This window comes from Cutaneotrichosporon cavernicola (genome assembly GCF_030864355.1).
Source record: "Cutaneotrichosporon cavernicola HIS019 DNA, chromosome: 1".
Classification (NCBI taxonomy): Eukaryota; Fungi; Basidiomycota; class Tremellomycetes; order Trichosporonales; family Trichosporonaceae; genus Cutaneotrichosporon; species Cutaneotrichosporon cavernicola.
Genome location: NC_083393.1, coordinates 3,460,336 through 3,478,946, shown reverse-complemented (window position 1 = coordinate 3,478,946; position 18,611 = coordinate 3,460,336). Strand labels below are relative to the sequence as shown.

Here is an 18,611-nt window from a genome sequence, read left to right as displayed (position 1 = left end):
AGGATTACCACAAGGGTGTGGAATGATATTGTGGCAGCTGATGCTTGGCATCTGCTGTGTGCCCTGACGGAAGAGGAGAACCTACATGTATCCAAACCACCTCTGATATCACTGTACAACCACCTTCATACTCTTTCTTCTAGACGTCCTGGCTCAGATTTCGATCGCGTCTCTCCCATCACAGAACCCAGCATACCACTCCAACTGGACAGAGACGTTCCGGCGGATCGCGGCCGAGCAGCGCTTGACCTCCTGAATCTAGCGCCGCACTCTCCCTCACATCCGTTCAATCTTTGACATCTCCGACTTGCTATCATTCCTCTGCTTCTCAACAGTTTCCTTCACGCACCCTCCGTTATCGGCCCCTTGGCAGCGTTATGCGGCTAGGACCGACGTTCAAGGCGTCCATCGCGGCACTGGCGCTGGTCGATGTCGTCCTCGCCGCCGACCCCGAATGGAAACCCATCTCGTTCATACTCGACCCCGTGTCTCCCATATTTGGATGGTCGACGGGTTGGCGGACGGCGTTCAGAGGCGTCACCAATCCAACAGTGGGCCAAGTCGGCTGGGGCCCTTCTCAACGCGTACTCGATGCTACCACTGCGACCACCCAAGCCATGGACGACATCAATTACAACTCCATCTCTGCAGGTCCTCCATTCTTCGGCAGCGACTTACGAGTGTATGGAGCTCGCACGCCGGCCCTGCCAGACGGTCAGGCAATCTTCAACGCTCTCGTAAATCAGACCTTGGCCGAAGCGATCCCTACCATGACCTCGCCTGGTGTCCAAGCTCCTGGGGAGAACAACTCGGCCATCAGTATTGACCTCCAATGGCAAAGCACCGACGTGTACGTCTTCGCTGCTGGGGGCCCGGCTTTGTATACGGTGGACTCTGTCGGGTTCACCACCCGCATCATGACAAACTAGTAAGTAACGTCAGCTGCACAAAGTTCAAGCACGCGGCGATCCTGATCGATGTCGTGTGGATCAACACTGCCACGCAGGAGGCTTGTGCCACCCACATTGCTGACTTCAGCTCGTCAGTTGACCAAATACCTCAAGACACGGAGTACTTTGTCATCAATGGAGCTCTCAACCCGCGTCTCCGATGGGTGAACCAGGACCAAAGCGCAGCCAACCTCTGGAAAGTGCACAACGGCGTGGCGGACGTACTTATCCCCACCTCTGGCAACGCTCCCGGCGGTGGCGGTGGCGGTGGCAATGCTGGCAACGCTGGCGGCGCTGGCGGCGCTACCAGGCCCTTGGCTTCGCCCGTTCAAACTGTCTCCGGCCCGACGACCTCCAGCCCGGCCAAAGATTCTGGGCCCCAGGACTACTGGCAGGCCATTTCCTCTAATCCCGGGACTTATAGCGAAATCCCCATCCCAAACGGTGTTTCGTTCATTATGATCAACGGCACAACAGGACCCGGCCGGACGAAGCTCCAAGCTCAGATTCTGCCGCTGCCGCCATCTCAGAACACTTCCACTTCTGACGGGACAGAGAGTTTCAACTCGGCCAACAACTCGTGGGCTACAGATACCATCCTGTACCTCCGAGAGCTGGACCCGACTGTGCGGTACAATCTCACTCTGTCGCCGTTCCCGACTACGAGTAACGAGACAGCAACAGTGGGCATCCACAGCATCACCTACTGGTACGGCACCAGCAACGGCACGTGAGTTACAACTTGGGTCTAGGCACTAACCAGCGCAGAGTACCCGTCAAACCCTCGAATGGACCCAACATTGCAGCGATCGTTGGGGGCGTGGTAGGCGGTGTGGCGGGAGGTCTGTTGCTCGCCGCCATTGCCGTCTATTTCTGCGTATGGAAGCCCAGAAAGCGGAGGGAGCGCGAGGAAGCCGAGCATGTCGCTTCCATCGAGAACTCGCGCTTCACCCCATTCGTGCGGCAGGCGGTCGACAGCGAAGCTGCCAACAAGGTCATTCCACCAAGCTACAACCCGGCGTGGGCGGACCAGTTCCCCAGTGACAGCGCCACGCGGACTAACAGCGGCAGCGACGCGTCGCTGCTAGGCACCAACTCCAACTCCAACACCAACTCCAACACCGGAAAGCAGCGCACTGGAGGGTCAGGCATGTCGAACCCCACCCAATCGACGGTGCCCGACTGGAAGCAGCCTTACTTGCCAGAAACGCATGGTGGTGCAGCGCTTGGTGGAGCAGTAGGGCCCGCTGTGTCGTCTAGCCAACGGGGTTTGTTCAGGGAGAAGCACGCCGCAAACGCTTCCTCAAGGCAGTCGTCAGAGAAGCCGTCGACATTCAAGGACGAGAAAGGCGGGCAGAACCTGCAGGCAGGTTACTCTGAGGACATGTTGCGGGCTATCAACCCCGACCCGTAGAGAGTATTGGGTATGTGTTATATTAGAGTGTTGGGTATGTGTAATATAAAGCTTGTATGCGCGTATAGCTGCTGGCGACTCTCTGGCTTTGGTCCGAGGCACTGACTGTGGTCTGGGGCATCTGGCGATGCCCAGTAGTCTACACGTTGCTGTTCTTGGATACTAACACACTTCGGCCGGAGACTCCATCCATGCAGTCAGCCTCGATCTCGACCCCGCTGTCATCTCCGAGAAGTCGAACACAAGATCAATCGCCGCTAAACCGACCAACAGTCGAACACAATATCAATCGCCGCTAAACCGACGAACAGACGTTCAGCGTCGTTCTCGTAGCTCAGTGGTAGAGCGTGCGATTGCAATCTGACAGCTTGCATACTCACAAGGTCACTAGTTCGAACCTGGTCGAGGACTTTTTGGCCTTCCTAAGCGTACGAAAGGTGTCTGGAGAGACAGTTAGGACGCAAGATGGAGGTTGATGGGAGGTGGTACTGCCAGGGGTTTGGTTCCGCTCGGTCACATCTTGAACTCGTCTGTTCCGCTCCAAACCTCCGATAAAACGGAGGCCGTACCGATACGGACAGCTTCATAATGGCTCCTCGCCGATCGCCGGGCTTATCCAGGGAGCTAATCGGATGCCCATAAGCCACAGGTCTGTTGGAAGTTGGAAATCAGCAGAGTCCTCTGGAAGAGTGCTCTGGACACTCAAACAAGGTTGTTAGGCTGGCTCGGTTCCGAACATGTACCCATCGGCCAGGGACATGGCGGGTCATGTGTCTGCGATATTGATCCTACCCAGCACAGGTTTTGGCTGATTTTATTCCACAGTACGCCAACCTCCTGAGCGCCTCGGGGCCCTTGGACAGTCACTTGATGCCGAGGCACTGCGCCGCTTTCCATCTCAGCAGTCTTCTCAAGCGCAACCGCATTGACGGCCAGGAACCCTGTCGCGCTCACATTCCGGGCCTGAATCATGCGAAGCGTGGAGCACGTTCAGCCATGATCAGCCAGACACACTCATAAGCACTTGCGTAGCGAGAAGCACATCTTGCAGTTTGCCTCCCACCACACGTCCAGATGGCGGCGGATCAGATCTCAGCCGTTAGCAGCGCTGTCAGCGAGTTGGACGGCCAGACTTTGAGCATTGCCAGGCCGTGAGTATCTAAATTGTCATTACCATCTCATAAAAGACCAATGAACGGTGTCGCCCAAAAAACCGACAATCCAAAACTCTATAACCCATTCCTCTTTCCTAGCGCCCTAGCCCCAGATAGAGGACTGGTTGGGCTGCAAGCGTCGGCCTCACTCAGCACGAGTGGGCGGCCAATCCCAATCCTAACCCCATTCCAAACCAGCGTCGCTGTCGACGGGCCTCCAAGCGCACCGTCCAAACCCAAACCCGTGGGGGCGATCGTCGGTGGCGTCGTGAGTGTGGCAATGGCCACGCTGATGTGAGATCGGTGGAGTCGTCGCATGCGTCCTCATCGGAGCAATTGTCTTGTGCGTGTGGAGGCAGAAACGTACGACGCGGAGAATCAAGCAGATCGAGCATACTTCCGATCCACAAGAGCCGTTCGAGATCGAAGAAGCACTGGCGCCACCAGCCTACAACCAAGAATGGATCTCTACACCATTAACCACGATTTCGATAGTGCAGCTCAACGAGAAGAGCCGAGGGTGGTAGATGTCGATGACCTAGGGTTAGGGCCAAAGAGGGAGTACATCCGAGACACGAGTCAAGACATGAGGCCTTCCGGAACTGGAGAGGGACAGTAACAGCATGCTGTAGATGTACAGATATCAGAAGCGCCAGTTCCCCATCATCGCAGCACTCCACGCCGCTACAAGCAACCCTAGGCTGGCGACCGGCCGCTCTGCCGCCGATACTATCTGGGCCTGCGGCGTAGACGTAGTTTTTCCGCATCAGTGTCAGCGACACGAGTCACTCACGATACTTTGGTGGCCGAGATAGTCTTCTTTGGTGGCCCCGTCGTCTTCTGAGAAGTTGGTGCTGGAGCAGCCCCGAATGTGAACAAGTTAGTATCGTTTCCGACACCGCCGAGCCAAGAGCTGTCGGCCGTCGGGTTCCTGAGAAACTTGACACACATCTCGCCCAGTTGGTACTCGTACACCCGATAGTCCTTCTTCAGCACCTCCTGGTTACAATGGAAGCAATCGGCCAGTTCGCTCCACTTCTGCCCGTCAGCGTCAGCTCTTGCGAGTACCCACATAGCAATGCTGGAGACATTTCGTAAAGTTGACTGCGATGAGACAGTCGTCCCACAACCCATCCCCTTCGATACAGCGCGGCTCGCACACCCCAAGGTTCCAAGGCATGCCGCGCTTGAGTATTCGCGTTCGTGTCTCCGTCCGCGCGTCCTTCAGCGCCCGCGCTGCAGCCAGCAGAACCCCCAACCCTTCATCGGGAGTGCCGGAGACGGAGACGGCAACGTCTGCCAACGCTGAGCTCAGTATTGGCAGTTCGACCACTCACCAGCCCATGCAATGGCGAAGGTCAGTCGCATGTTGGAACTGAAGAGTGCAATCCCACCTGTCTTCTGAACTCGCTCATTATCCCACCTTGGTCAGTCTGAGCCCGGTTGTTCGCAGATCCCATACCACTGGAACATTACGCAACGCGGCCAGATTGAACGTAACCGTCACAAGACAGTGGATCATAATGGCGGTCTAATCATCCAGCCCGCACCATGTCTAACGGCTAGGCCCTGGCCGCCAAGAATTCTAGGATCAAGTGCATGTCTTGAACAAACGCCTGGGTGGCGTCTGTTCGGATGCGAACAAGACGGCGAACCCGCTTGGCGGCATTGGTGAGGTGAGGTGACTGTAAAAGGGACGCATGATCGACAAAACGTACCCACCGAATTTCCGTCACCAATGAATCATGGCGTTCGCTGTTTGCTGATGCCCGTTCATACGCACTTCGTAGTATTGTTCGCTTGCACTTGCAAGCGCCAAGTCAAGCTCAATCCCTCTTGATCTCGCAAGAATGGACTCTCTCATGCGTTTCCCATCATCTCAGGCGCAAAGAAACCAAATAACACGCCGCCATCATTGTGCGCAGTCTGACGGATCTCTTCGAGATGGCGGTGTCCAATCCCCCAGCAAGCCCCAGACTGTCGGCTCATATATCACTCGTCGCGTTCGCTCTGATACTGTTCGCCCGGCCATCTCATGCCACCTACAACTACTTTTCGTTCGAGTACAACATCACCGACATCTCACCCTTGCTGAAATGGGGTATCCCAAACGTCCACCCAGCATGGACCACCAACTTCAGCAACCAGTCCACCAGCTCGGCAGCCCCCTTCGCCCTGTGGACTTCGCCGTCTAAATACAGCGGTCCGGTGGGCTGGGGAGACTCGTATCACACTGTGCAGCCCCCCCAAAACCTGACCGCAGAACCGCCGCGCCTCGAGTTGCGCACTGAGGCGACTGGGATACGGATCCTCGGTTCACGAACACCAAGCACACAGGGGACAGCTCAGGAGATCAAGTTCAGCGTCGACAAGGAGGCTTTCGACAATATTACGGCTGATAGCTTGGCAGCGCCACAGACAGAAACACTGCTGTCTGTGGACGGGAGGTCATGGGGGATGCACAACTTCATCATGAAACCTGTGGACCCGGCACGAACGTATTCTGTACACGGTGTGACGATCAGGACCCAGTTACTGTCAAACGCGTACGTACCAACGCAACGCCAGCACGAGCCATTGGGCTCGGCTCACACCAGATCAACCTGGGACCAAGTTCCTGTGTCGTATGAGGATTTCGTGTTGAACGGAGCCCCCAATCCCCGCTTCATCGTCTCAGATAGCGAGTCATCACGGTGGCGTCCGGAGAACCGACGCACAGCAGTGAATGGTAAGTTTGCGCGGCCACTGAGACGGTAGATAACACCCAGATGGCCCGAGCGTCGTGACGGAACTCGTTGCAGGCAACTCGTCAACAATAACAGTCCCCATTCCACGAGGTACCACCTTCGTCTTCATCAATGGGACATTAGGACCCGACCGCGGGCAAGCACTGGTCAAGTGGAACCCTCCGCCGCCCTTCTTCCCCTCGGAAGGATGGTACTTTTCTGCCACCTGTGCATGGAGTGCACCGGCCATGCTGTACGCCAAGTACCTTGACCCGGACAAGGAGTACAACCTCACCATCCAGACGCTGAGCAGTGAACTGCACAACATCACCGCCATCGGCCTACACATGCTGGCGTACTATTCCGCGTCGGCGAACGAGTGCGTCTCAGTTTCGCCCACAACTGACTCCAGGAATAGTACATCCCAAGAAGCCACCCCCGGTACGGAGACAGCTACGACGAGTGGGCGTGGCAAGATCATCGGCGGCATCGTGAGTGCTGCCTTGGCCCTACTGACGCTAGGTCGGTGGTGTGTTGGGCGCCCTCAGCCTCGCTGCCATCTTTGCGTTCTTTTGGCTCCGGCGCCGCGCTCGCGCCAAGGCCCGAGCAACAGTCCAGGACCCCAATTACCGCTCGCCGCACATACAGGAAGTGGACGGCGCCTCGATCCACTCGACCTCGTCGTCCCAGTACTGTGGCGCCCTCCCGCCCTCGTACAACCCACTGTGGTCCACCCGCGTCCGCTCGAACGTGTCTGGAGTTTTATCGTCAGGCGATCAGCTCTTCGCACCTCTCAGTCCGGGACTTGACGAGCCAAGTAGTGGATTCGTTAAGCTTCCCCACACCCACACTACACCAGACAAGGCGACGACGGTGGAACCGGTCACACCGTTGGCCGACTACAAGCACCCGTATGTGTTGGGGGCGTTTCAGCGACTCGGTGCCGCGCAGCCAGACCAAGCTGAGGCTCCTCTCGACCCTAACGACTCCCCACCTCCTCCTCTCGACCGTAACAGCTCCCCACCACCTGCCCCAGCACAAGGTGCCCCACTGTCGCCGACGTCACCTCGGTCCCGGCGGCCGCTCCCGACACGACCCACCGCACCAAGCGACTGACGGATTTGATGATTAGACTAGTGTTTATGCGTATACGCCTGGCCTTTGTATCGCTTTGCCCTCTGAAGCTCCCCGAAGCTTCTACTCGGATTGGCGCGATTACGCACTCGCCAGCGCAGTGATCTTGGGGCTGGTGAGATCCTCCCTCACAACCTGAGCAGTGAGCAAGTCGCTCCGTACACGTAAGCCGCGACACCCCATTGCTAGCATGTAGCCGCCGACGTCAGTACCGGTTGCAGAAAAAGCTCGTTTCTATCCCTCGTTGCACCTAGATCTGAAGGTATGCGGAGCATTCTGACGGAGACTGCGTAGAAGGGTGCGCCGTGCAAACAGACCCCGGCGGGCTAATCCCAGCCTGGCGGGGATAGTCCGGCCAAACAACCAACGTCAAGCGACGGAACAAGTGGGGACCCGTGTGCCCTCATGTGTGGGGTATGTATCCCTCTATGGGAAACTGGATTGGCCCACCACCTCCCCTTCCCCGCATTGCTTGACTGTCGTGTCACGCGCTGACAGGTCATTGCTTGGCGAGAGGGGTGATTAGGGGATGAGGGGAGACAATGATCGATCGCAAAAGGCGAGGCCTTATTACGCCCACTTGACTGTCGTGCCTCGCAGTCGATGGTATCAGCCCAACTCCCCCTCCCATGTCAGGTGCACTCCACAAACGGTGAACACAGAAACGTCGTCTCTCCCCTGTCCAGCTGCTCGAGTACAGTGTGTACGTGCGTACGTGCGTACGTACGTTTCAATGCATCTAACCTGTCCAATGTTTTCCTCACCACACAGTGCTCACCCCGACATCCGGCGTGACCACCCGCTCACACTAACACCTCGGCTACCTTGGCAGAACAACTCTCTACAATTCACTCCACACCCAACACAATCGAACGCAACTCTGGACACGCACGAAACAGCCCATGCTCACCCCGGATGCGGCATGTGCGCGCGGTCCTTGCCCTGCTGGGGTCCGCTGTGTCGGGGGCTACCGCGGCCAACCTTGGTGGAGGTCCGGCCCACTCTAGATCCCTCACACTTGCACCCTCCGACATCTCCGACATCTCTATTTCTTTCGACATTGACGACGCGAGCCCCCTCTTCCTCTTCCACGGCGCGTGGGAGCCAGAGTGGTCCGACACGCTGCGCAGGCAAGTGCATACGACCCGCGGATCCGGGCACGCCTCGGTGGAGCTCGCCGTGGAGGGCACAGGGGTTGCGTTGTACGGCGCTCGTGACCCACCATTATCGCCCACAACCACGTCCACTATTGGCCGCGACTCGGCTGTCAGTGTGCGCGACGGAGCGGGGCGTCTGCTTCCGTCCCATCCCGGTGCGGATGGTGTCCTGGCGGACGTGCAGAACTCGCCATTCGATCGAGTGCAAGCGACTATTGAGGATCAGACGTCAGCGGCGTACAGCATCAGCGGGGCGACCATCTTCACAAACATCGCTGGTAATACAGGTTCAAGCAACCGCGTGTACATGACCAGCGTGCGCTTCGCCGAGGACGGGAAAGCCAACGAGGCGTTCGAGTGGGGTGGTGATTGGGCTCTTGGGAACGGAATAGGTATGTTGGAGGGGGCGTGCGTTAGGTGAGACGGATGGCTGACCTCAAGACGACGGTAATGGCGAGCTGGTTGGACTGAGAGGTGCGACGGTCCATGTACCTGTTCCAGCAGGCAGTTCATTTGTTGTTGTTCGAGGAACAGTTGGACCGAAGCGAGGCGAGCTGGTTGTGGAGTGGGATCCCCCAATCGCCAACAAGCGGATTGACGTTACAGCAAAGTGGAGTGCCGACACGACACTGTATCTCCGTCGTCTGGATGCGGAGACGGATACGCCGCACACGCTGTCCCTACGTGCGGACGGCATTGTCGGATTACACAGCGTCACCTTCTACACTGCGGGAAGCATGTCAAGGACCAATACGTGAGCCACATCCTAATCTCGCACTGACGCCAGCTTGGCCGCGCAGACGTCTAGCGACTTTAACCAAGGCGAGGCACTCTACGTGTCACGTATCCTCGGCGGTGTCGTTGGCGGAATAGGGCTGTTGACACTTATTGCTGTTCTGCGCGCTTGTTGGTCCCGCAAGAAACGCCAACAGGCCGAGGACGAGGAGGCCCGCGCCGCGTACACCACGTATTTGAGTTCCAGGCGGAATTGCGAGACGTACCACTGGGCAGGAGGCGACGGCGTCGCGTCGTCGAGCACGTCGCCCGCAATTGGCAAGCCAGCTCACCAAGGTTCCGAGCCCGAAACCTCGCACCCCACAACAGACACGCACGCGCACGCTCAAGCCACATCCACCAGTCGTGCCCATGACCCCCCGCGTCCATGGACATTACACCGCACCATCACGTCGCCACAGCCCATGCGCACCAGTCGCTTTGGACTGTATCGCACCACCTCTCCAACCCATGCCGCCCCATCCATCCTTCTCGACCCAATGCACCCAATCACGCCAACACCCTCGCCAGGCGACATGCGTCCTGGCCCGCTCGCAACGCCTCCGCGACGCGAAGCCTCCAGTCCAGGTTTCCCAGGCACCTTGGACCTCTCGGAACACGGCCACAGGCCCAGCAGGCGCGTGTCGTTCACCTCTGGAGAGAGGTCCCGCCCGTCCCGCCTCGCAATGGAGAGCGTCGAAGAGACCATGGAGGACTACCCGTCGAGTCCTGTGCGGCGTGGATCGCTCTCGCGATTCCTGGACGAGCCACTCTCGCGGCGTCTCACCCACGTCGGCGAGCCTCTTGCGCGCCGGATTTCCCGCGCAACAGACCAGAGCGAGCAAGACGTCTGGGACGATATCGGCATTGCGCCACCAGTGTCAACGGCGGCAGTGCTCGAGGGCCGCAGAGCCAGTCGATCAAGTACGGACAGGGCCGTGTCGGTGTCGGAGGGACGCGGGCGGGAATCATTAGACTCGCAGCGCAGCTGAGTAGTTTGGTAGGAATGGATGGGTAGGGTGTAGCATTACGGATGTACAGTTACAGTTATTGGGCAGTCTGATTCTTCATCTGGACCAAATGTCAATGTCAAAGTCATCTCACGTCAGCCACACGTGCGCGTGTTCCAACAACAGCCTTGTTGATTTGTGGATGGGAATAGAATGGACCCTAGTCGGGTATGTTTCGCTTGCATGACCAGAGTGGGTTGTTCATTAGCAAATAACAAGTGCCTGTGCCGTCGGCCATGGCCCATGGGGCCTACGTCTCCTCTCTCCATCTACCTTGCCCAGCCACTTGGGCGCTAGTGGCCCCTCTAACCCCCGGGCCTGGCTGCCAACCCCGCCTTCCTTCGTCGGCCACAAGTCCACTGATCTCCGTCTGTCTTGTCTCGGGTTGCGCTCCAATGGTTGTTGTCCCGTGCAGCCTATTTGAATCTTGCTCTCACACTCCTCCCCACTCACCACTTGACCATGTTCTTCGCCTCGCTCTTCACTGCCGTGCTCGCTGCTACGGCCTACGCCGACGGACTCACGTTCCTCAACGCCACAACGGCCGGCAGCCAGATCACTTTCCCGACCGCCAACACTACCAGTACGTATGGCTTTTTATTTTCCTGACACCAGTCCCGCTCAATGGCACTCTCTATGTCAATTGGGAATGGAAGGAGGACACATCTCCGAAACTCATGGTCCTCCTGGCCAACAAGAACACGACCATCTTCCACCCCGCCGGCCACACGCCCGTCGGCACTTCGCTGAGCGGCAAGGGTCTGTTCGACACCCAGGAGCGTGAGTAGTCATCCCGTTGTTAGATTTCATGCCGTTGTTAGATTTCATGCCGTTGTTAGATTTCATACCGTTGTTAGATTCTAACCACAGGCGTCCTGGCCAACATGACGACCGTGAGCTTTGGCCCTGTCAAGCCTCCCGGAGACACTAGCATCAACGCCGGCGGCACGTACCAGGTTGTGCTGGCCTGGGACAACAGTGGGTACCGGCAAATGAACAAACTAACGCCGCAGAGGGCGAAGACGCCGCGACCAACCCCTACTTCTTCCTCGCGTCGCCCAACTTTACTATCGGCCCCAAAGCCGCACAGGAGCTCCCCGACAGTGTCAAGCCGTGGAACGCACCGCCTGCCAGCAGCGCGGTGGGTGCGGGCTTGCCAGCTCTGTTTGCGCTTGTGGCCGTTGGCGTTGCTGCTCTTGCCTAAAATCAAGAATGTATGGTGTATGAGTGAGATGTAGCGTCTTTCCGCCAAGAATACCGCGAATCCGCAGCGCTGCGCAGTTGTAGGGTATCATCCATGATAAGGATACGACACGGAGCGGTTCAAAAATAAATCATGTGGACGGGTTAGGAATCGAACCAAAGACCTTGTCAAGTACCAAGTGCTAATGACACGCTCTACCAACTGAGCTACACGCCCCTTCATGTTTGTGTTTCGTTACGTAAGACATCTGGAGTGGGGCAGCTTCAGCTGACACATCTACAACTTGGGCTCGGGAGGACTGCGGTCAGCGCTCTTCCAATGAAATGGTTACAGGAGAGGGAGGCATTCGGCGGCGGCACGGTCGAGCCGCTCCTGCGAAATGTCGAAACACCGCGGGAGCCGGTGGTCGCGCACACCCGTGACGAGATGCTGCGCGAGGCAGCGCGTGATGTTGACAATGGTCGCCATGCCGTGGCCTGAGGTCAGCTCCGGCACATTGCTACTGCTATACCATTGTACCCGGCCGAGATGAACATTCCCGTTTTGCCGGGCACCTCTCCGACGAGGGGCCTCATGTCGACCGAATGACACATGATGCCTGCCGTCAGACCCGTCGCACTGAAACCTGAAACTTACCCGACCACGCGCGAGCCAAGCCCTCCCCCTCCGACTCGGGTCCCCAGTCAACATAGTTGTCGCGGCAATAGTTTGCGAGCCCTTCCGTTAGTCACTCAAGGTACTAGCCGCTTTGGCTGTGGGGGAACAAACACCTAGACTCACACTCGCGGAACTTGGGTACGACGACCGAGTCGTCGTCGATTCCATACAGGTCGCGCGGCGATCCAAAGGTGTTGACAACAGTAGCGTTAAAGGGCCCGAGCACAATGCCAGCATATGGTGTCTGGATGAGGTATGGCCCGTTCTCGATTCCGTACTGTCCTTTGAGGGACTTGTCGCCTGCATATGTCGTCGGAGGCACAACGAGCCCTGCGTGGCCACGGTACGGCGTCAAGCTTTCATCAGTATTCGATCCCTTGGCTGCTCACTGTGCTGCTATGCCAGTGTTGGCGGCAAAGTCGTCGGGGAACAGGTGGCGGGTGTACCCGTTTGTAGCGAGAACCACCTGCTTGGTGCGGATCACGCCGCGGTCACCACAGTCGACGGTCCATCCGCCGCGGTACTCTTTGAGAGAGGCGACCGGCGCCCAAGAGTAGAAACTCATGTCCTTGTTCTCCAGCGCTTTCTTCAAAAGCGCCGTGATGCCGCGGTGTGGGTGCCAGCTCCCGGACGGCGTCCACTTCATACCCAACGCCCCCTTGACGCGGGACACGCGCTCTGCCTCGCCGGCGTCGAAGAGAGCACTGGCATCGAGGCGCTTATCGCCGTGCTTGGCGCTCCTCTTTATGGCTCGGTGATACGCATCCAACGTCCGCTTACTCTCCTCAACCCCTTCAGGAGTGGTTGACACGACGAGACGGTATCCGCGCCAGAAGTCGACGTCGAGGCGCTCTCGCATCACGATCAACTCACACAAGTCGAGCGTCTCCTGCTCGAAGAACAGGACATCCAGTGCGTCCTCTTCCGACACGCCGCCACCGCCATGAGAAAGCGGCTTGGTGAGATGCCCCATCACCTCCCACGACGCTGGCCCGATATGACCACCGTTCCGTCCCGCTGGTATCAGCTCCCCCAAGCAATGAAAGCTCACATGCGCACGAGGCGACATCCTTGGCATCCAGGAGAACAACTCTGCGTTTCTCCATCCCAGGCCGTGTGAGGTGGTACGCCAGCGACACGCCCGTTGCGCCAGCACCAACAATCACAATGTCCGCATCCGAGGGCAACACATCCGTGCGTCCATGGTCCCAGAGTGAGCCGGGCCCGCGGTTCTGATGTTAGCGCACTAGCACTGCACTCCTTCCAAGACTCACCGTCGCCTGCCAATGCGAGACTGTCGACGTGTAGTTCTGCGGGAAGACTGGCATGGTGTGTTGGAGAGTGAAGCTAGTGGACAGTGGGCAGTGGGCCAACCAGATGGCATGTATTAGGTCATGTCATCGGTGAACGCCGAAGTCTACCTGCCGATGGGAATCAGACTCAAGAGCCGACACATCGTGGTCATACGTCAGTACCAGATTGGAGCGCAACCCCCCGTGTGTTTGTAGCGGCAAGTAGAAGAGTATCGGGCACCAGATCTGGGTCCCGATGATCTAGATACTACAGTCCTCGCTGCGACTCGGGGCACATACTCCGGCCCACCCCACCATCCATACGGAGCTGCCTCCCTATATGGTCAGCAGCAGTCAGCAATCAGAATAACTGGTAGCAGGACCAGCAACCGAACTGACCGCTCTGGGCTGTCCTGTTGTTGTCGAACACCGTACGTGTGAGTTGTATGCCCATCGTATGAGTTCAGCACTGTTGGCGGTTATAATGCCTCGCACGTGTATAACCACGCGTCCTCACGGTCCTCGACTCGTTCTACGTCCGTTACTGCTTTCAATTAAACTGACACCAAACGCCAGCTGACATACAGTACCCAAGACAGTCACTTGAAAGTGAAACGTAGTCGAGTGGTTTGACGCTAATCCGCCAAGACTTGTGCGTGGCGGGATAGGACCTGATGGCGGAACACGGCTGCCGACCGTGATTCCAGTCCACTTCCACTTGCTCGCCCGTTATCCCAGAACACAGGACGCGGGAAGAATCCGAAACCCAATCTGACGGGTCCTCAGCCAGCCTCCATCCTCCGGGCCTGAGCGTGCGCATGCTTTCGGGACTGCGCCAAGTCTGACCGAGACGGCGGCCGATGATATGCAGGAGGGTAATCTGTGGGTAGCGGGAGAAGACAAAAGACCACGACAGTTTTCATGTCTTCATGTTTCATGTCACGCAGTTCAAGTCGAGAACTAGACATGTCCCGCTTACGTGCGTTGATTTCACGGTACTCGCCGCCCGGGAGCACGTGTGGGGTGCGTTAGATCAGGATCCGGTCAGAGTAGCGCGTAATGCCGGCATAGCACGTTGACGGAACGCTGGAATATCACAAACATTAACACCTAACACCTGCTGGAACTGCCGATCAAACACTCCCGTTCGCCACGCCACGACAAGTGTAGTGTCCACACCTCTGCGTCAATGTAGGCCATTCGCTCAAGAGTAAGGACACGTGGGTGGTTTTGCTGCCAGCGCTCCCGACCCCTTCCGTTATGTCAAGGAACTAAACCCCCATCCCGGCGCGGCCCCTAGCCCGGTACGAAACTTGTCTTCTCCCTTTCTCTTTATCCTTCCCGTACTCGCACTGAAGGCTTGGCCGCTAACACATGTTTACTCCCGCTAACGATGGCGAGATAGCGTGCCAGGGCCAGGGCAATGCGAAATGCGGATCGTCGGAATCCGCCAACGAGAACTCCAAGCTCACCGGTTGGCTGCAAACATGACCATGCTAGTTGAGCGTTGACCAGATATGAGTATCTTATGACTCTGACTCTGACGTCGATGTTCGTTGTATCCCTTTCCCAACATGGCGACGATCGAGTCGGCGGTACGCTGGCGCCGACAGGATGACAACGGCAGCGAGAGATCGACCAGCACGCCCACGCCCACAAAGACGACCAAGACGACGACGGGGACGAGCAAGACATCCTCAGTAACCGACTTGACTTCAGCGATTGACTCCGTGTCCGGGTCAAACTCGACACTGCACCAGAGTGTCGTGACTGTCAATGCTACCCGTTCTGTCATCAGTATGGGCTCCTCCCAACGCGGCTGACCCCAGTGACCGTCGTGTCTACTGCCGTCTCCACTGCCATCCCTGCTGCCTCAACTGTAACGATGACTGCGACGCCCACCCCAACACCCTCCCTCTCACCACACGACCTCGCGTGGAAGTACATCTTGGCCCACGAGTCGTGGCCAGAGTATGTCCATCCCCACTCACATTACATGACTGACCCCAGTCACCCAAAGTATCGCTACATCTACATCTTCTGGATCATCGTGGGTGGCATCGCCGCGGTTTACGCCCTCGCACACCACCTGCGCTTAAGTGGAGGTAGTCTCGGGGCCGCCTACAACAAGTGGGGCATGAAGCGGCACAGTATTCGTCTGTGGCCTCGTTCTTGGGGGAGGGCATTTGTCCTTCCCTCCAACTCGTACCTCCTAACTATTGGAGCCGTCACACTGTCCCTTCTCCTCCTCACTTTACTCGGACCCGACCATGTACTCGAGACCAAGGGTATCATGGATTTCACCAACATTGGCAAACGAACTCTGGACGGGTTCGCCGACCTCCAGCGAGAAGCTGCAGGAATGAAAATCCGCCGTGCGCCCAAGCCCGACAATACAGTTGAGGAGCTCACGACCCACGTCAGTTGGCAAGTCGCCAAATCCACCTGGACACAGGGTAACCGGTGGGGATTCATGGCGTTTGCAGCCATGCCACTCGTCGTTACTCTGGCTCTCAAGTCGTCACCTTTTGGTATCTTTACCATGCGCTATTTCACAGGCTTGCACTGGGACAAGGTCGGCACATTTCACCGCGCAGGTGGCTGGGTCGTCTGGGGCCTCGTTACCATCCATGTGGTTGTGTGGACCGTAAAGTTGTTCGAAGACTACTACGACGGGCGGCCGATGTGGTTTGCCATGCTCACAGTCTACCGCTTCCGTTTCGGCATGACCGCTTACACAGCCATGACGCTGGCTATGGCGCTCTCCCTCCGCCCAGTCCGTAATCGGAGCTACGAGGTATTCTACTGGTCTCACTGCGTGCTCATGTTCATCATGATGGTCGGTGCACTTGTGCATCACTACAGTATCGCTCACTGGGTTGGTATTGCGCTATTCCTCTGGCTCGGCGACCGTCTCTGGCGCGCCGTCCGGTACCGGTACATCAACGGGCCAGGCCGTGCCAAGACCCAAGCCACGCAAAAGTTTGCACCCAACCTCGCCTCGGCTACGAGCTCGGGCACACTTATTGACGGGCATATCCAGAGTGTCGTCGATCTCGACCCCGAGATGTTTCCTAACCCAGTCAACATCCCTCCAGGCATGGCGCATGTCCAGCTCCTTCCCAGCCGGACTGTACGTGTGTCGATCCGCACCACTCGGCCCATCAAGTGGCACGCGGGTCAGAGCGTCCTGCTTCATCTCCCCGAGTTGAGCCAGTTCCAGACCCACCCATTCACTATCAGCAACAACGACCCCAACGAAATCGTCCTCATCATCAAGGCGCGTAAAGGTCTCACGCTCCAGCTGTACAACCACGTCCTGGCGCTGATGGAGGCCCGTGCGGCCCCCACCAAACGCGACAGCCATGCGTCATCCATGTACTCGGACATGAACATTCCCCGTCTGAGCCACCTCGACCCTGTGCTCATCCGCGCTGGCGTCGACGGGCCAATGGGCAGTGCTGGTCGCGTGCCGTGGCTATCGTACTCGACCGCTCTTCTCGTATGTGGCGGCTCGGGCGTGACATTTGGCTTGGCGATGACCGACTGGCTCTCGAGCGAGATGGCGAAGCTCGGAACCCTGCGTCGCGTTCGCTTTGTCTGGATCGTCCGCGAGTACGCCGAGATCACATGGTGCGCCGGCGCCATGTGTCGTTTCAAGGCTTCGCTTCCCGACCCTGACCGCCTCCAGATTGATATCTACGTAACGAACGGCGAAAAGAGTCGCCCCATGCCTCCCACACACAGCCGCAACATGAGCCGGGACACATTTGCGTCTGTGAATAAACATGGGGAAATGGAGCTTGAGCCGCCCCGCCGTCCATTTGATCGCCAGGATTCAATCGAGAGCCTTAGCTCATATGTCGGTGTCACTGAAGAAGACGGGACAAGTGCGCCCCAACTTGGGTTTTACGAGGGCGTCGACCCCGAAACCCGCGTACAGTACAACGATGTGAGGTACCTCACCAATTTTGACGGAGAGAGTGACGTCGAGGATCCCGGCGAAGACATCCTTAGCCGTGTCCTCCAACGCGAAGGTCGAGTCCGCCGTGCTCGCTCTCGAAAACTCAAGAAACGGCTTATCCAACCTACCGAGGATGTCCCGCTTCCCTCGCCCGAGCACGCGGTTGAACACCTCCACGACCGCGAGTACCCCGACCCCGAGGAAACGGGCACCCCTCGCCCTCGGCCGTCGACGCGCAGATCATATGACCGCGACCGCCCAATGTCATCCTCCAGCGTGGAGCGCTACGATCCGTTCCGCCGTGCCCCATCGCCCTCACCCAGCGTCGACAACGTCCGCAACACCATCTATTCCCTCTCGTCGCGCACACAGAGCATGGTCCTGCTCCAGGACACCCACGATGGCAAAGGTCACTCTTGCGCCGGATGTGGCCGTGCCGGCGCCGAAAACCTGTGGATCGACGAGGCCGATTATGCTGCTGCCTTGATTTTGTCCGAGAACGCACGGACCGGCCGGCCCAAACTCGCCTCCATCGTCGAGGAAGAGCTGCACAATGCTCAAGGAGCAATGATCGTCGGAACGTGTGGCCCAGCCGCGCTGGGGACTGCGCTCCGTGCTCTGGTATCCGACGCTATCGACCCCAGTAAGCTCCGCAAGGGCGATTCGCGCGGACACGTCACGCTGTACACTGAGGATTTTGAGATGTAGGGGGGGGGGGGGGGGGGGGGGGGGGGGGGGGGGGGCGGTGGCCGGAGATGGGCAGGGGACAGCTGGAGCGACGAAATAGAACATAGACACGGAGGTAGGTCAGACCCAGGTTGAGAATGCACGAAATAGAACATAGACACGGTCATAGGTTAGACCCAGGTTGAGAATGCATCGAGATGAACACGTGTATAGTCAGCTGGGTATCTCGGCCTCGGGCGGTCTGCGCGACTGATTTTGGTGATTTTGGTGGATGCCGAAAGATTGCCGATCTGCCAGGCGGCATGCAGGCGGCATGCCTCGGCGTTCGGGCAACTTGGCCTCAGTCTGACTCACGCCGTCGCCATCGCGCTGTCAGACCTGTACGGCTTACTGTACTCTTTCTTGGATGAGCAAGCTTGGGAGTCCTTTGCCATGCTATCAGCTCGCGGATGAGCAAGCCTGGTAGACAAAGTCACGCTATCAGCTCG

At 58.0% G+C, this 18,611-nt stretch overlaps 7 protein-coding genes across 7 annotated transcripts; 5 read left to right on the top strand and 2 right to left on the bottom strand.

Annotated features, from left to right (window-relative positions):
* Window positions 1–377: 377 nt before the first annotated feature.
* Window positions 378–2,364, top strand: CcaverHIS019_0112910 (uncharacterized protein; the record flags this gene model as incomplete). The annotated part of the gene is made up of 3 exons (XM_060596891.1): window positions 378–850; window positions 943–1,680; window positions 1,719–2,364. The coding sequence occupies 3 exons, from the start codon at window positions 378–380 to the stop codon at window positions 2,362–2,364; spliced, it is 1,857 nt and encodes a 618-aa protein (XP_060453839.1).
* Window positions 2,365–4,307: 1,943 nt separating this feature from the next.
* Window positions 4,308–4,886, bottom strand: CcaverHIS019_0112900 (uncharacterized protein; the record flags this gene model as incomplete). Its single annotated transcript, XM_060596890.1, has 3 exons — window positions 4,308–4,556; window positions 4,591–4,814; window positions 4,856–4,886. The coding sequence occupies 3 exons, from the start codon at window positions 4,884–4,886 to the stop codon at window positions 4,308–4,310; spliced, it is 504 nt and encodes a 167-aa protein (XP_060453838.1).
* Window positions 4,887–5,462: 576 nt separating this feature from the next.
* CcaverHIS019_0112890 (uncharacterized protein) lies at window positions 5,463–7,360 on the top strand (the record flags this gene model as incomplete). Its single annotated transcript, XM_060596888.1, has 5 exons — window positions 5,463–6,064; window positions 6,116–6,246; window positions 6,287–6,623; window positions 6,657–6,735; window positions 6,767–7,360. 5 exons carry the CDS (start codon window positions 5,463–5,465, stop codon window positions 7,358–7,360), a joined length of 1,743 nt encoding a protein of 580 aa, XP_060453837.1.
* Window positions 7,361–8,293: 933 nt separating this feature from the next.
* CcaverHIS019_0112880 (uncharacterized protein) lies at window positions 8,294–10,301 on the top strand (the record flags this gene model as incomplete). Its single annotated transcript, XM_060596887.1, has 4 exons — window positions 8,294–8,927; window positions 8,977–9,009; window positions 9,142–9,289; window positions 9,323–10,301. The coding sequence occupies 4 exons, from the start codon at window positions 8,294–8,296 to the stop codon at window positions 10,299–10,301; spliced, it is 1,794 nt and encodes a 597-aa protein (XP_060453836.1).
* A 480-nt stretch (window positions 10,302–10,781) lies between these two features.
* Window positions 10,782–11,523, top strand: CcaverHIS019_0112870 (uncharacterized protein; the record flags this gene model as incomplete). Its single annotated transcript, XM_060596886.1, has 4 exons — window positions 10,782–10,902; window positions 10,935–11,099; window positions 11,190–11,297; window positions 11,333–11,523. 4 exons carry the CDS (start codon window positions 10,782–10,784, stop codon window positions 11,521–11,523), a joined length of 585 nt encoding a protein of 194 aa, XP_060453835.1.
* A 276-nt stretch (window positions 11,524–11,799) lies between these two features.
* CcaverHIS019_0112860 (uncharacterized protein) lies at window positions 11,800–13,508 on the bottom strand (the record flags this gene model as incomplete). The annotated part of the gene is made up of 8 exons (XM_060596885.1): window positions 11,800–11,821; window positions 11,855–11,999; window positions 12,035–12,121; window positions 12,160–12,240; window positions 12,304–12,536; window positions 12,570–13,197; window positions 13,232–13,412; window positions 13,455–13,508. The coding sequence occupies 8 exons, from the start codon at window positions 13,506–13,508 to the stop codon at window positions 11,800–11,802; spliced, it is 1,431 nt and encodes a 476-aa protein (XP_060453834.1).
* Window positions 13,509–15,046: 1,538 nt separating this feature from the next.
* CcaverHIS019_0112850 (uncharacterized protein) lies at window positions 15,047–18,144 on the top strand (the record flags this gene model as incomplete). Its single annotated transcript, XM_060596884.1, has 3 exons — window positions 15,047–15,269; window positions 15,302–15,443; window positions 15,483–18,144. 3 exons carry the CDS (start codon window positions 15,047–15,049, stop codon window positions 18,142–18,144), a joined length of 3,027 nt encoding a protein of 1,008 aa, XP_060453833.1.
* Window positions 18,145–18,611: the final 467 nt, after the last annotated feature.